At 39.4% G+C, this 12691-nt stretch overlaps 1 protein-coding gene across 1 annotated transcript; it reads left to right on the top strand.

Annotated features, from left to right (window-relative positions):
- Nucleotides 1–111: 111 nt before the first annotated feature.
- pcyt2 (phosphate cytidylyltransferase 2, ethanolamine) lies at nt 112–12446 on the top strand. Its single transcript, XM_088419728.1, has 12 exons — nt 112–404; nt 1642–1730; nt 2009–2170; nt 2872–3023; nt 5619–5660; nt 5761–5899; nt 6580–6662; nt 6750–6827; nt 7009–7074; nt 8004–8069; nt 9387–9475; nt 9564–12446. Exons 1-12 carry the CDS (start codon nt 277–279, stop codon nt 9658–9660), a joined length of 1191 nt encoding a protein of 396 aa, XP_088275854.1. The 5' UTR covers nt 112–276; the 3' UTR covers nt 9661–12446.
- The last annotated feature ends 245 nt before the right edge of the window (nt 12447–12691 follow it).

The following is a 12691-nucleotide window of genomic DNA, read 5'->3' as shown; positions in this document are numbered from 1 at the left end:
GTGTATTTTTAGCACCTTCATTTGTGAACACACGAAGCCATGCTATAATGCACTACAATTGGCTACTTTGATCACGTGACTGATCAGGCGTATTTGGGGGCGTTGGTCGTGTCTGACGTAACTACCTGAGTACAGTACACCCAAGCTGAGGGCGAACTGTACTTGGCATTATCTCGGTGAAAACAAAACCTGTAGTAAGTGACCGAATCAGTCACTCTTAATCATTTTACTGTAGTCGAGTCGTGCGCAAAAACAAGATTAAAAAAAAAAACTAAAATGATTAAAAATGGCCACCACGACACGGAGGAGCAACTTGGGGAAGGCGAGCGCGGTAATCAGCCGGCTGGTTCAGGATGCAGCCCGGAGAAAAGGAAACGCGTTGTCCGGCTTTGGTGTGACGGCTGGTAAGCCCATTATTTTAACCTTACCGCTATGTGTGACTCGGACAAATTAAGTCAATGCGCATTGCACGGTTGTCACGACACAGTATTATTCTTCACACGAGCATTCACAAGTGCATTGTAGCATGCTAACGCTAGCCGCTTGACTGTCGCGGATTGGAAGTACATACAACACTGTACCGGACCGTACAACGAGATTAAAAGTATCTCCATGTCATCTTGATGACAGTCTTAGCGTACCATGTTTTCCCATTTCAAGCGTCATGTTATGTAACGTCATTAGTTATTCGAGTCTGTGATTAAAGGAATGATGTTCAGAACAATTTATATTTTTAAGATATTTATGGGTCTGTCATATCTCGTGGATCATATACTCTAGTTAAGTTCAAATCGCAAGGCACCAATAGGACAAACAATTCACATTTACTATGACAGCTGTGGTTTTAAATTCCCAAAACATTTAGAAAATCAACACTGTTGTTGTTGTTTTTAAGGGGAGGGGGGGGGGGGTCGATTTTTGGTCGCAACTTAGTCACTAACTAGTAGTAACTTGTCACTTTGTGAAGAACCAAGCGTATTGGAATGAGATCCATCTCAGGAGTCTCATCTATAATTTAAGATAGCCTTTATCACAAAAGGGTAAAGTTTAACATTCATGTTAAGCCTTCCTTTACAAAGATAATAATCCGTTTTGATTGATAAGCTCGACTGTATGTGGAAGAGTGTTTAAAATTGTGGCTTTAGTTTGGATGATACAAAACAGCAACAAGGTATTTTAAGTACGTTGGCTACGTTTTTCAGCACAATGACTACATTTTAGAAAATGCTAGAAAAACAAGCATAAGCCAGAAACACAAATCTTTAAAGGGTGACCCCTAAAAACCTTGGCTCTCCCTATGATGAAATATTTCCTGAAAAATGGAATGCACGCATTACAAAAACATTTGTCAATTAAAAATGAAGTGCCAAATAAGAAACTATATAAACATCTCCAATCTCCACTCATGACTTTCCTCCCATTAAGTTTATTATTCATGTGTGTGTTCTCATATTATGGTGTTTATGAAATATTTTTTGCAAATCAAATGTACAGACCCTGTGAATTAAGAACAAAAAGATCAAAATATAAAAACAAAGAACATAACAAAATGTAAGCCATATAAGAAGGGACATTTGACAAATGTACAATCAACTTTGCAGATTATAACTGATGACGTTATTGTTTTTCTGTACTTTGTAGTTATGACATGGTCCACTATGGTCACTCAAATCAACTGCGGCAAGCTAAAGGCATGGGGGATTACCTCATTGTTGGTGTGCATACAGATGGTAAGGACGCAGAAGGTTTGCACATGTAATTTGATTGTTTACGGTTTTTAAAGAAATCTGATAAATTACATAAAAATAATTGATCAGAATTGTTTAAAAACCGTCACAATTAAAAATGCTGCCATTCATTTTAAACTACTTGACAGTAAATGATTTTGTAATTTGAACAGTACCCTATTGTTAAAAGCCCCTCTCAGTCAAACAGTGACTACCAATTGTTTCTTGGGGATCGTTTATCAATATTTAGAATTCATTCATTGCCTTTTTGTCATCAAAAGCGGAAATCTCCAAGCACAAGGGCCCGCCAGTTTTCACTCAAGAAGAGCGCTATAAGATGGTACGGGCCATCAAGTGGGTAGATGAGATCGTGGAAGGAGCACCGTACGTTACCACCCTGGAGACTCTGAACAAGTTCAACTGTGACTTCTGCGTGCACGGAGGTCAGACCCAAACCTTCCCACACACCCCTTCACCATAACAATTGCCACAAAAGTGTGATATAAAAGTATTACTACATGTACTGTACATTAGTGATAAATCAATGAAACTGAAGTGCAGATTCTACCATTAATTAAAACAAATCTTGAAAAGAATTCTTATCTCTCGAACAGATCCAACTTTTCATGGTGCATGAAGCATGATGTCAGATATGTACTGTATACAAGTTAGTATCAGTATCATCATAAATGAATGAATACTATTTACACAAATAGATGACGCTCCTATTTTCCAGTTGTTTAATTTTGACTTGTGTGCAAACTTCGGACACGTCAAAGTCAACACTTTTATTTTATTTTACATGCATGGCTTGCATCAGACAGCTGTGGATCTTCACACAGCACGTGACTCTGGAAATACTTGCACAGTTTGCCACGTCCACATGCGCATCACAACTGCAGTTAATATCAATGAAAAATATTGAAAATATTAGACACGCGTGTCAAAGTCTCGTGAGACAGAAAACACACCAAAAATTATGAGTCTGCTTTACCAACACAAATGACATCTGTGTCCGCAAGTTTCAAACTGTGCATGTAAACTGCAGCGTTGCAATTAGGAACTTTCCTTTTATTACAGTCCCTGCAGTATGTTGCAAATGCTATTAATCATTCATTTTCATTCACTCATTCTTTTTTAACAGATGACATCACGCTGACTGTGGATGGCAAGGACACATATGACGAGGTGAAGAGAGCAGGACGTTATCGAGAATGCAAACGCACCCAGGGAGTCTCCACCACAGACCTTGTGGGGCGTATGCTTCTCATGACCAAATCACATCATAGCAACATGGTGAGTTTACGCTTGCATTTCCTTAACTTGGATAATGTTTAGGAACCCTAACAATTGCCGTATTATATTACATATGTGCCCCTTCATTGTTTTATTTTTGGATAACAATTTTGAACAAGGACATACGAAATTGTCCATTGGTGTGATTAGGTGCGCAAACGGTTGTCCGTCTCTGTATGCCCTGCAATTGGCTGGCAACCAGTTCGGGGTTTCCCCCGCCTGCTGCCCGAAGCCAGCTGGGATAGGCACCAACAAGCCTGTGACCCTTGTGAGGATAAGCGGCTCTGGAAAATGGATGGATGGAAGTTTTGAACAAAAGTCAGGAAGAGAAGGGCTGGATCTGGTTGGCGAGCTTTATGTTTTGACAGCTGTGGTTCTGAGGAAAAAAAAGTGTGTGACTCTTGAGGAGCAACACACAACTGCTTTCACCTGTGTTTATTTATTTGAACTTCAGCTCATTCACGTCCGCGAGAAGCGCCGCATGTGGTCTAGTAAGTGGATTTGGGCCAAACCACTTCAACACCATCGATGTTTTCATTCTTTTCTTCAACCATTGTGCAATATATGCGAGGAAGTTTATGTAAATGTCTTCGTTAGAGGTTGTGGCCATCAAAATAAAGAAGTGTGGTTCAACGAGAGAAAGCAAAAGGAACATGTTCACAAACAAAAAACAGCAAATCTTATCTCATGTAATGCATGAAGATACACGTTTCTCCATGAAAGAATATGGCTCAGTGATTATTTGATGTTGGTGGCCTGGACTGCTTAACTAAATACCCACTGCTAAAGTTTTCATATTGCTAAAGTTTTCATCGCATAAACATAACAGATTAATCAAAGTCACATATAATTGATCATTTAATTAACATTAATCGTTTAGTTAGGTAGTCATTCAAAACTCGACATCTTGAAAAGTAGCTAAATTGTGAAATTGAGATTTTGCACATGTTGTCAGAATGCAGGATAGGAGCTTTAAAAGATTTCAAGTCAAATGTATTCATATAGCCCTTAATCACAACAAAATCTCAAAAAGCTTCGCAAGAGAAAGAATCACAGAGACCGTCACAAATTTACAGCAGCATCCACTGAACTAAGCCCCCAGAAGGGCAAGGAAAAACTCAAAACCTCGTGTGGGGAAACCAACAGAACCTTGAGAAGTGACAGCAACTGGGAACCGAGGAGACCCCTTTCCAGGCTTAACAGCGCTAAGATAACACTCTGTGCCCTTTAAACCAGTGATTCTCAAAGTGGCCTGACTGCAGGGGGTCCATGAAAGAATTTGGGGTCTTTAACTCATTCGCTGCCAGGCCACAGTGAAAGGGTAAAATACATAAAGTAGTTGATTACCTTAGTACTCAACTCATTCAATCCCAAAGACGTAGTTTTACATTTTTCAAGTCCAGACATTCAATCCCAGGTACTCTTTTTTTTTTTTTTTTTTTTCAGGTTTTTGTCTAAAGCAGCATCTAAAACAGCTAAATGAATTTAGTAATCAATTACTTTGGTACTTGAAGTCAAACTTTATTCATTTAAAATGTAAAAAAACACATCTTTGGCATTGATTGAGTGAATAAAAAAAGATATGTTTGTGTTAATTTAATTTGATTTTATATTGTGAAAGAATTCATGACTTAAATTAAGCAATCAATTCAACCAGTTGAATATATTTTTAAAATGTAATAATTTTCCTTGGGAAAATTTGCTTTCTAAAAGGGATACCCGACTCCAAAAAGTTTGAGAACTCCCGCTTTAAACAATAAATGTCCATTGTGAAGATGACATCATGCCCGGAGACTCCTTTGGGTAAGGTCCTCACAAGCGGGTCCGTTTGTCCATCTTCACAGAAGCGCCTCCGCGGAGGTGGCCCACCTCAGAACTCACTCCGGTCGGTCAGCGCAGATCCACATGGCAGCATTCAAACCATCTAGCCCCCTCTTCAAGCCGGGAGACGGAGGCAGTAAAGAAAAAGAAGGGAGCTGCAGTCAGACAGTTTAACTAAATGCATGACCATAAAAGTGAGTCTCGAGTCAGGCTTTAAACATTTCTAATGAGGTAGCTGCTCAAAGTTCCATGGGTTAGGCATTTCAGAGCACTGGCGCTCAAATAAAAGCCCGGGATCCTGCGGACTACTTTTTGGCTCACTAACAAACCGGGGTCTTGTGACCAAAGGTTTCGGGACGGGACATATATTGAAGTCATCAAGATGGGAAGGTGCTAAGCTGTCTTGTATTTTATAGGTAATTAACAAAACCTTGAACTCCTATCTCATCTTTGCCGAAAGCTAATGCAAGTTGGCTAGCTAGTAAGATGAGTTTACAATTGATACTAACTGCTCATTTACGCGAGTTATGCAGAAGCTATGCAAAAGTTAACATTAAAACTGATTTTAAAATCATGTACATTTTTGTCTGAACATTTTTCACAGGATTTTTTTTTTAACAAATCAAACTTTTAAATGTTTTTTGAGTTTAATACTTTGCTTAAATTGTGCTTAAAATTTGTAATTGCCCAGATTGACTAGAAAAAAAAAAAGAACCATATCGCACGGGTCTGAATTGATGGCTTGGATTGACACATTTTCACTCGTTTCTGCAGGATAACCCAGACTATCAACAACATACAGACAATTTTGGAAAGGTATGTAATTTTCCATTATATTCGATTCCTTCTTAAGTGTGAGTTATATTTAAAAAGAAAAAAACTTTGTGATAATGTTTTGGTCTTGTTGTGTTAAAAGGGTCCTAAAGGTCACAGCCCATGGACCGGAGTGTCTCAGTTCTTACAGACATCCCAGAAGATTATCCAGTTTGCTTCAGGGAAGGAGCCTCAGCCCGGCGACACCATCATCTATGTAGCCGGGGCGTTTGACCTCTTCCGTATCCTTACTTTGGCATAGCAACCTTAGTCAACATTCTGACGACTGCAGGGTGTGTGTTGTTTACAAAATGGTGCCAAACAAGCCACAGACTTTTAAAATGTGTCTGAGTGGGTGCTTAGTGTAAACACTGAAAGTATTTCACATTCAGTCAAAAATGGCGGAACACACACCAATTGATCACACTTTTCAACAAAGTGATATTTACTGAAACTAGCAGGGAACATTACTCACATAACTGAAATTTTTAGCTCAATGGTATTCCTAGACTGGTGTATGAAGCTGGTCCTCGAGGGCTGCTATCCTTTGTGTTTTGGATATTTCTGTTCTTCAAGGCACCTGAATGATCGTGATCGTTATCAGGCTTCTGTGGATCTAGCTGATAAGATGATCATATGAATCGTGCGTTGGAGGATGGAAACGCCAAAAACATGCAGATTAGCGTGTTTGGACATCCCATGCGTGTTTGGCATGTGCATGGGAACTGTTAGGTTGCTAGGATTAATTTCCCTTTATGTAAATGGCCATCATTTTCTAAGGCTATTTCAACTTCAGAAATGTAAAAGATTAAAAAAAAAAACAGCTATTTTTAATTGGATGTTATCTATTGCCCTGTGCTGTCCTGCTCCAGCAAAACCACTTTTTTTTGTATTAGTTCCCTTTATTGGTGACTCCTGGCAGACATCGGCCATGTTGACTTCTTAGCAATGGTCTCCAAGCTGGCAGAGAGACCATATGTCATTGTAGGTCTGCATTTTGACCAGGTACGTCTCATAAAGCACATTCCTGCAAAGCTACCATTCAACTGTTTTCTGGGATAGCACCTCATTGAGCACTTTATTCCAACTCAGGAAGTGAATCGGTACAAGGGAAAGAACTATCCAATCATGAACGTCCACGAGAGGACCCTAAGCGTTCTGGCCTGTCGGGTAAGGGCACAGACACGTGCACAAACACTCATATAGTGTCAAGTGTTTTAGAGAGTAGGCACAGGTCCAACGTGGCTTGAGATCAACTGTACAATACTTTTCCAACACGCTTAACTCATGTACGCTACCAAGATTGGTTGATGGTGCGATTATACTGATGATTATTTCTCCACATGCCCAGTATGTGTCCGAAGTGGTGATTGGTGCACCTTATGCAGTGACCAGAGATCTGCTGGATCATTTTAAGGTAGATGGCTTGTGTGCACTTTGCGACAGTTGTTTTGACAGTATTCATATACAGTGGTACCTCGGTACTCGACCGCCTCTATACTCGACCAAATCGGTGCTCGGCCAAAAAATTCAAGTAGGTAATGCATCGGACCTCGAACAGATTTTCGGTTCTCGACTAGCCGAGCCGAGCCGAGCCGAGCCGACCCGAACGCGCTCCTCGGCCCTTCTCGGCCAGCGGGTAAGCGCCAGTTCAACTCAGACCGCCAGCGGAGTAAGACGTTTGTTCGAGTATTTCTTCCCGGATTTAAACTTTTTCGTGTTGCTCTAGCCCTTAATAATGGGTCCAAAGAAAGACAGTGATAAGGGGAAGGCAAAGAGGAAAACAATGAGGACCACTATTGAACCGAAGAAGGAAATTATAGCAAAATATGAACGTGGTGTACGAGTGTCCGACCTCGCGTCGCAGTTAGCTAGCGTCATCATGGAAGGAGTAACTCCCTCCCGTCCTCTCCACATCCATTCCTGTATGCCATCAACCACTCTCCAAAACGTAAGTAAATTATACAAAATGGTTTATAATGCTTTATTTATCTTTATCTTTATCTTTATCATGTACTGCTTGTGCACATTTACTTGTGCACACATACTTTCCATTATTTCTTATGGGAAAATTGGTTTCGGTGTTCGAACAAATCGGTGCTCGACCACCACCTCAGAACGGATTATGGTCGAGTACCGAGGTACCACTGTACTGTATTTGCGTTAGAAAATGACTCATTTAGAGACCAACTTGAATTTTCCTAACCGCATTTATCCCCGACTGATTTGCGTGAAAAAATGGTCGTGTAAAACAGGAACATGTTATATCAGAGCCGAATAGGATCATGTGGTTATGTGTGTGAATTTCAAATAATCTAAAATGAATTGAACTGTATACATTTGCAGGTGGACCTGGTTTGTCATGGCATGACAAAAGTTTTTCCTGACAAGGATGGGTCGGACCCCTATGCTGTAAGTACAGATTAGTTTTGTAGGACATTCAACTGTATCACACAGGATTATGTTATTTGTGATTTGGCAAAGGGAAATTTGTGTTTGTTTTTTCATGAGTGACAACTGTAGATTGATTCAAGTAGAGAGAGACAAAGATGTATTCATTCAAATATAACCACGTCTGTAACCTCATAATGTATTAAGAAGTCCTAAATAAATAAATTGCTTGGTTTTGAATAAAAGGTCCATGGAATGACCTTATCGACGAATTCCATTTTATGGATACAGTTGAAGGTTAAGTTCTAGATTCACAGTATGTGCGATAAATAATGCCACCAGTGTTCCTTGTGTACAACTGCTGTCAATGGTTAAGAGTACTTCAAGGTAAATTAGAGTTAAAATAATCTGCATAATCTGTTTGATTATTTTTGACTGGTGTTTGAGGGGCGATAATCGGACGGCCTATTAATAGCTCGGGCCCTGATTATATTACTTATTATAGTTGTTTTATTTAAGTCAATGTAGGCTATTTTATGATGTTTTTGACTGGCACAAAAGATATCTGTAAATTAAATGCGTTAGCACTTTGAGTCCTGACTAGAAGTGCAAAAGGGACTGTCAGATCACCTCATTAAGTGACAGTAATCCGTTGCAAGCAACTAGGAGAAAAAAAATGTAATATTCATTCATTTTTATTCATTATTGTTTTGATAATTTCAGAGATTGATCTGGGCGTACTTAGTGATGTACATGTGAATTTTCATAATAAATAGTTGTTGTTTTCTGACATGGGCTGATAGAGCACGTTTTCTACATGCAGCATTTTAGAATACACACTTGCATAATGTGAAGTTTCATCTTAGGAGTGACACATCTACCCTTATTTCTTTTTGCTGTTTGTGTCACGTCAATGAATCAAATGCTTTTTTTTCAGTTAATAAGGTTTATTTGAACCACGGAAATTTCGCTCCCAAATATATGCATATTAGCTCAGTTAAATATGTGCAAATTTTTCCAGCATACTGAAAGGCTTGGCATTTCAGTTAGTGAGTTACTTTACCATACGCTTGCTTTGTGATTTAGATGATACATACTGTATATGCTCCATTTCTACTGGGTAGTGTGTCACGCGAAAGCCACGCAAACCTTCAGTGCATCCGCCACTTTGTCGTTTTCATCTCGATACTGTCATTAATCTACACTGTGAATATCAAAAATCTGGTTATCGTTTTCAAATTCTGATCCATCAATGAAATAGGTGCCATGGCTTGGTTCAATTCAGTAGGTTTTTAATGGCGGTAGACCACTGTAACCGTGTGTGTCTTCTCACCTCAGGAGCCCAAGAGAAGAGGAATTTTTCAGACTATCGATAGTGGAAACAGTCTCACCACTGATGATATTGTTCAGAGGATCATTGAAAACAGGTCAGGCCTTTATTTGCTTGTCATTTCCGTCGGTGTTTGCCTCTGTCGAGGGCCTGCTGTCCCTAACTGCCAGTGTCCTCTCGTGCAGATTGCAGTTTGAAGCCAGGAACCAGAAGAAGGAGGCCAAGGAGATGGCAGTGATCGAGGCCATGAAGAAGAGAGAGCAGAGTGAAACGGCGCACTAGAGAATGGGACTCAGGGACTGGATCGCTTTTTTATGGGATGTACTGGCTGTGGTATGTGGGTGAGCTGAACCGGAGTGAAAGATCCACAAGGTCTTAACATTCTGCAGCTGCATTCCAACCAGCTGGTTACAGACACTTGTGTGGCGCAGGATCCCGGTTTGTGTCTCTGTGCTGCGGGTAGCTTTTTTCCCTGATAATATTTTAAACCTCTTAAATATGTTTATTTCTTCTTTTCATCAACAGCACATGCCTCAATATGGGCACACAAGTAGGATTTTACCATTATTAACTCATTGGAGGAAGAGGGTTGTCATTTACGGTTGGCGTTTTAACCCTTTCACTACCATTTTTTTTCTGGAAAAAAATGAAACATGGCATATATTTCTTGTTTATAAGTCTGTGATACTTAGAAAATAAGTTTAAAAACATCCCTCTTGCATTTGCACCAAGAAATACCACTGGGACTGTATATCCCATAGATCACAATATTTGTACAAAAAACAAGTACAAGTACGCACAAATTATTATCAAACGCCTGCAATACATAGTAATCAGTGTAATCTATAGTAGTACACATATATAGCACATATTGGCAATATATTTCCGCCAGAGGTGAACGATTTAGCTTTTTTTGCTGGTCCGACATTCGTCATAGCCCCTCCCCGTTTTTGTCATTGTCGGTCCGTTATTTTTTCAAGCCATATGAAATTGTAATTGTCGTCAGTCAGTCTGTTGGTCTATTTTTGCTCAACCTTCCGCCACCACTAGTGGGTGGCATTTGACAATTTCTTCTTTTTTTTTTTTTTTCTGGTCTGTCATTTCTCTGGCGCTGGTCTACTTCTGTCTGCACTTATACTAATTCTTTTTTTGTTTTAGTACTTACACTTACACAAGTACACCATGTTGTGGTTCTACAGTTACACTGCAATTGAAACGCAACACAGTAATGTAAGTGTAGCGCACAAACAAAGCCAGCTAAGGGATTTAACCCAAGACTATAATACACCATCAAGTATAATACAGGGGACGAGAGTATGTACGATCAGTCATGTCCACTGACTGACATTGTCGTACTTTACACCAGCGGTTCCCAACCTTTTTATCACCACGGACTGGTTAACGCTTTAGATTTCTATTGCGGACCGGGGGTGTGCTGACCACATCATCCTTCTCACTATGTATGTTCTCACTATGTAATATCACCACGGACCGCAGCTGCTGATGGCTGCTCTCAAAACCACATCATCCTTCTCACTATGTATGTAATAGCAACAGCGGCGCCAAAAAAAAAAAAAAAAAAATCAAGCACAAACTTATGAACTCTTAAACTGAATAATTTCCAAAACATTATTTCGGGTGCAGCCCTCGAGGCCCGGTACCAGTGCCGGCGGTTGGGGACCGCTGCTTTACACGACTATACTCGAGGATGTTGTTTCTCATTTACGACAGCCCGCCCTACAACTATAGAAGACAGTTTCATTAACATTTGTATTAATTTCATCTGTCACATACACTGCAAGTGAAATAACATATTTCTGGTTGAGTTTACAAAAAAAAATATACCTTTAAAAAATACCTTTAATTAAAAAACTTACATCTTACATTTCCTGGCCAAGGGCCAAACAGAGAAAAAAAATGCAAATTTGTTCTGCATTTATCAGTTACTTGAAACGTGTCCCAGAATGCTCTTATCAGCAAGAAATCTGAAACCACAGGGAGTAACTGTCAATACATCTCTGTTAAAATGAGCTGTGTTATAGCTGTGGATGACAAAGAATAAATTGGAAACAACCCAGTTTATTTACTCAACTGAAAATATTTCTCCATTGCTTGGTGGTACTGTAAATTGACTATTGTCACATTGACTGCAGGCTGATTGCAGTTTGTACTACAAAGGATCCTCAGTGCTGACGAATTGTCCACCTTTGTCTCCGCAGTACTAGATGGTTAATTTGCAAAAAATTGTACAACACAACCCACCTTGTTGACTGTGGGCCTAGCACTGGCTTGCTGTGTATGCAAAAGTTGCTAAATGCCAGTAGAATCCGTAGATAGGTGTGTAATAAATTGCTTGGATGCTATTTCATGTTATTCCTATGATTCTTATACCCAATGCAATTTTTTTTTTGAAAAGCTGTGGGATGCTTTGTCCCAATGGGAGTGAAAGGGTTAAATCCGTTTTTAACAAATGTCCAATTTTAGACCTGTTGTCGGTTTGGTTTATTTGAACACAGTAAGAAAAATAAGGGAGTTGAAATTCAGGAAGTTACTGTTAGTCTTAAGCATTTTTCTGAGGACACCATTTATTTTTAATATAGTCTTATAGATATTACTTTAGAAATTTGATCATCAACTACGAATCTGAAGAGGCGTTTGCGTGCGTTCGCTCTAAATTCAGAATTTAAGGAATGTTGTTTTTACTTTGATTCATAAAGCTATAACAAATGTCAGTTTATATGTAAAATAATTACACTGCTGACTGAAAGTCTCCACAGTTTTCTCAGCCGTCTGAGAAAAGCATTTTAGAAAATCTTCATTTTTGGAGACTGAATTTCAATATTTTTGGTTTAGTATGCAAATGTCTTTGCAAAAAATGTCAAAAAAGGAAGGTTTTGCATGTTCCTATGACAGAATGATGTTAATCAACATTTTTTGTTTGTCAAACTATTCCTAAAGTGCACCTGTGGAATAGAGAGAAATAGATGCTGGGATTATTAAACAGTCTTCAATATTGATTAAATAAGAACATTATGTAATATAATAAACTTTCTATATGGCAAACGTTATGATTATTTGTTTTTATGATTATTTAACTTGAGTGAAATAAATTCCACTGCGCAGCCTGGTGACCATGGGTGCAGCCAAACTTTTGCGGCACCGTGTTGCGCCCCCCCAAAAAAATTCCTCTGGGTTACCGTCATTCATAGGTTTGCTTTCCCTTCTAGCAACCCCATCGATGACAGAGCTCTTTGTTGCATCCGGGTGCATCACGGCCCACTGAATCTGTGAAATGAGGCCGCGGTGGTGCCGA

This window comes from Hippichthys cyanospilos, chromosome 7 (genome assembly GCF_059441005.1).
Source record: "Hippichthys cyanospilos isolate Australia breed blue-spotted pipefish chromosome 7, RoL_Hcya_1.0, whole genome shotgun sequence".
Classification (NCBI taxonomy): domain Eukaryota; kingdom Metazoa; phylum Chordata; class Actinopteri; order Syngnathiformes; family Syngnathidae; genus Hippichthys; species Hippichthys cyanospilos.
The sequence above is the reverse complement of the archived record's forward strand: the minus strand, read 5'-3'. Positions and strand labels throughout refer to the sequence as shown.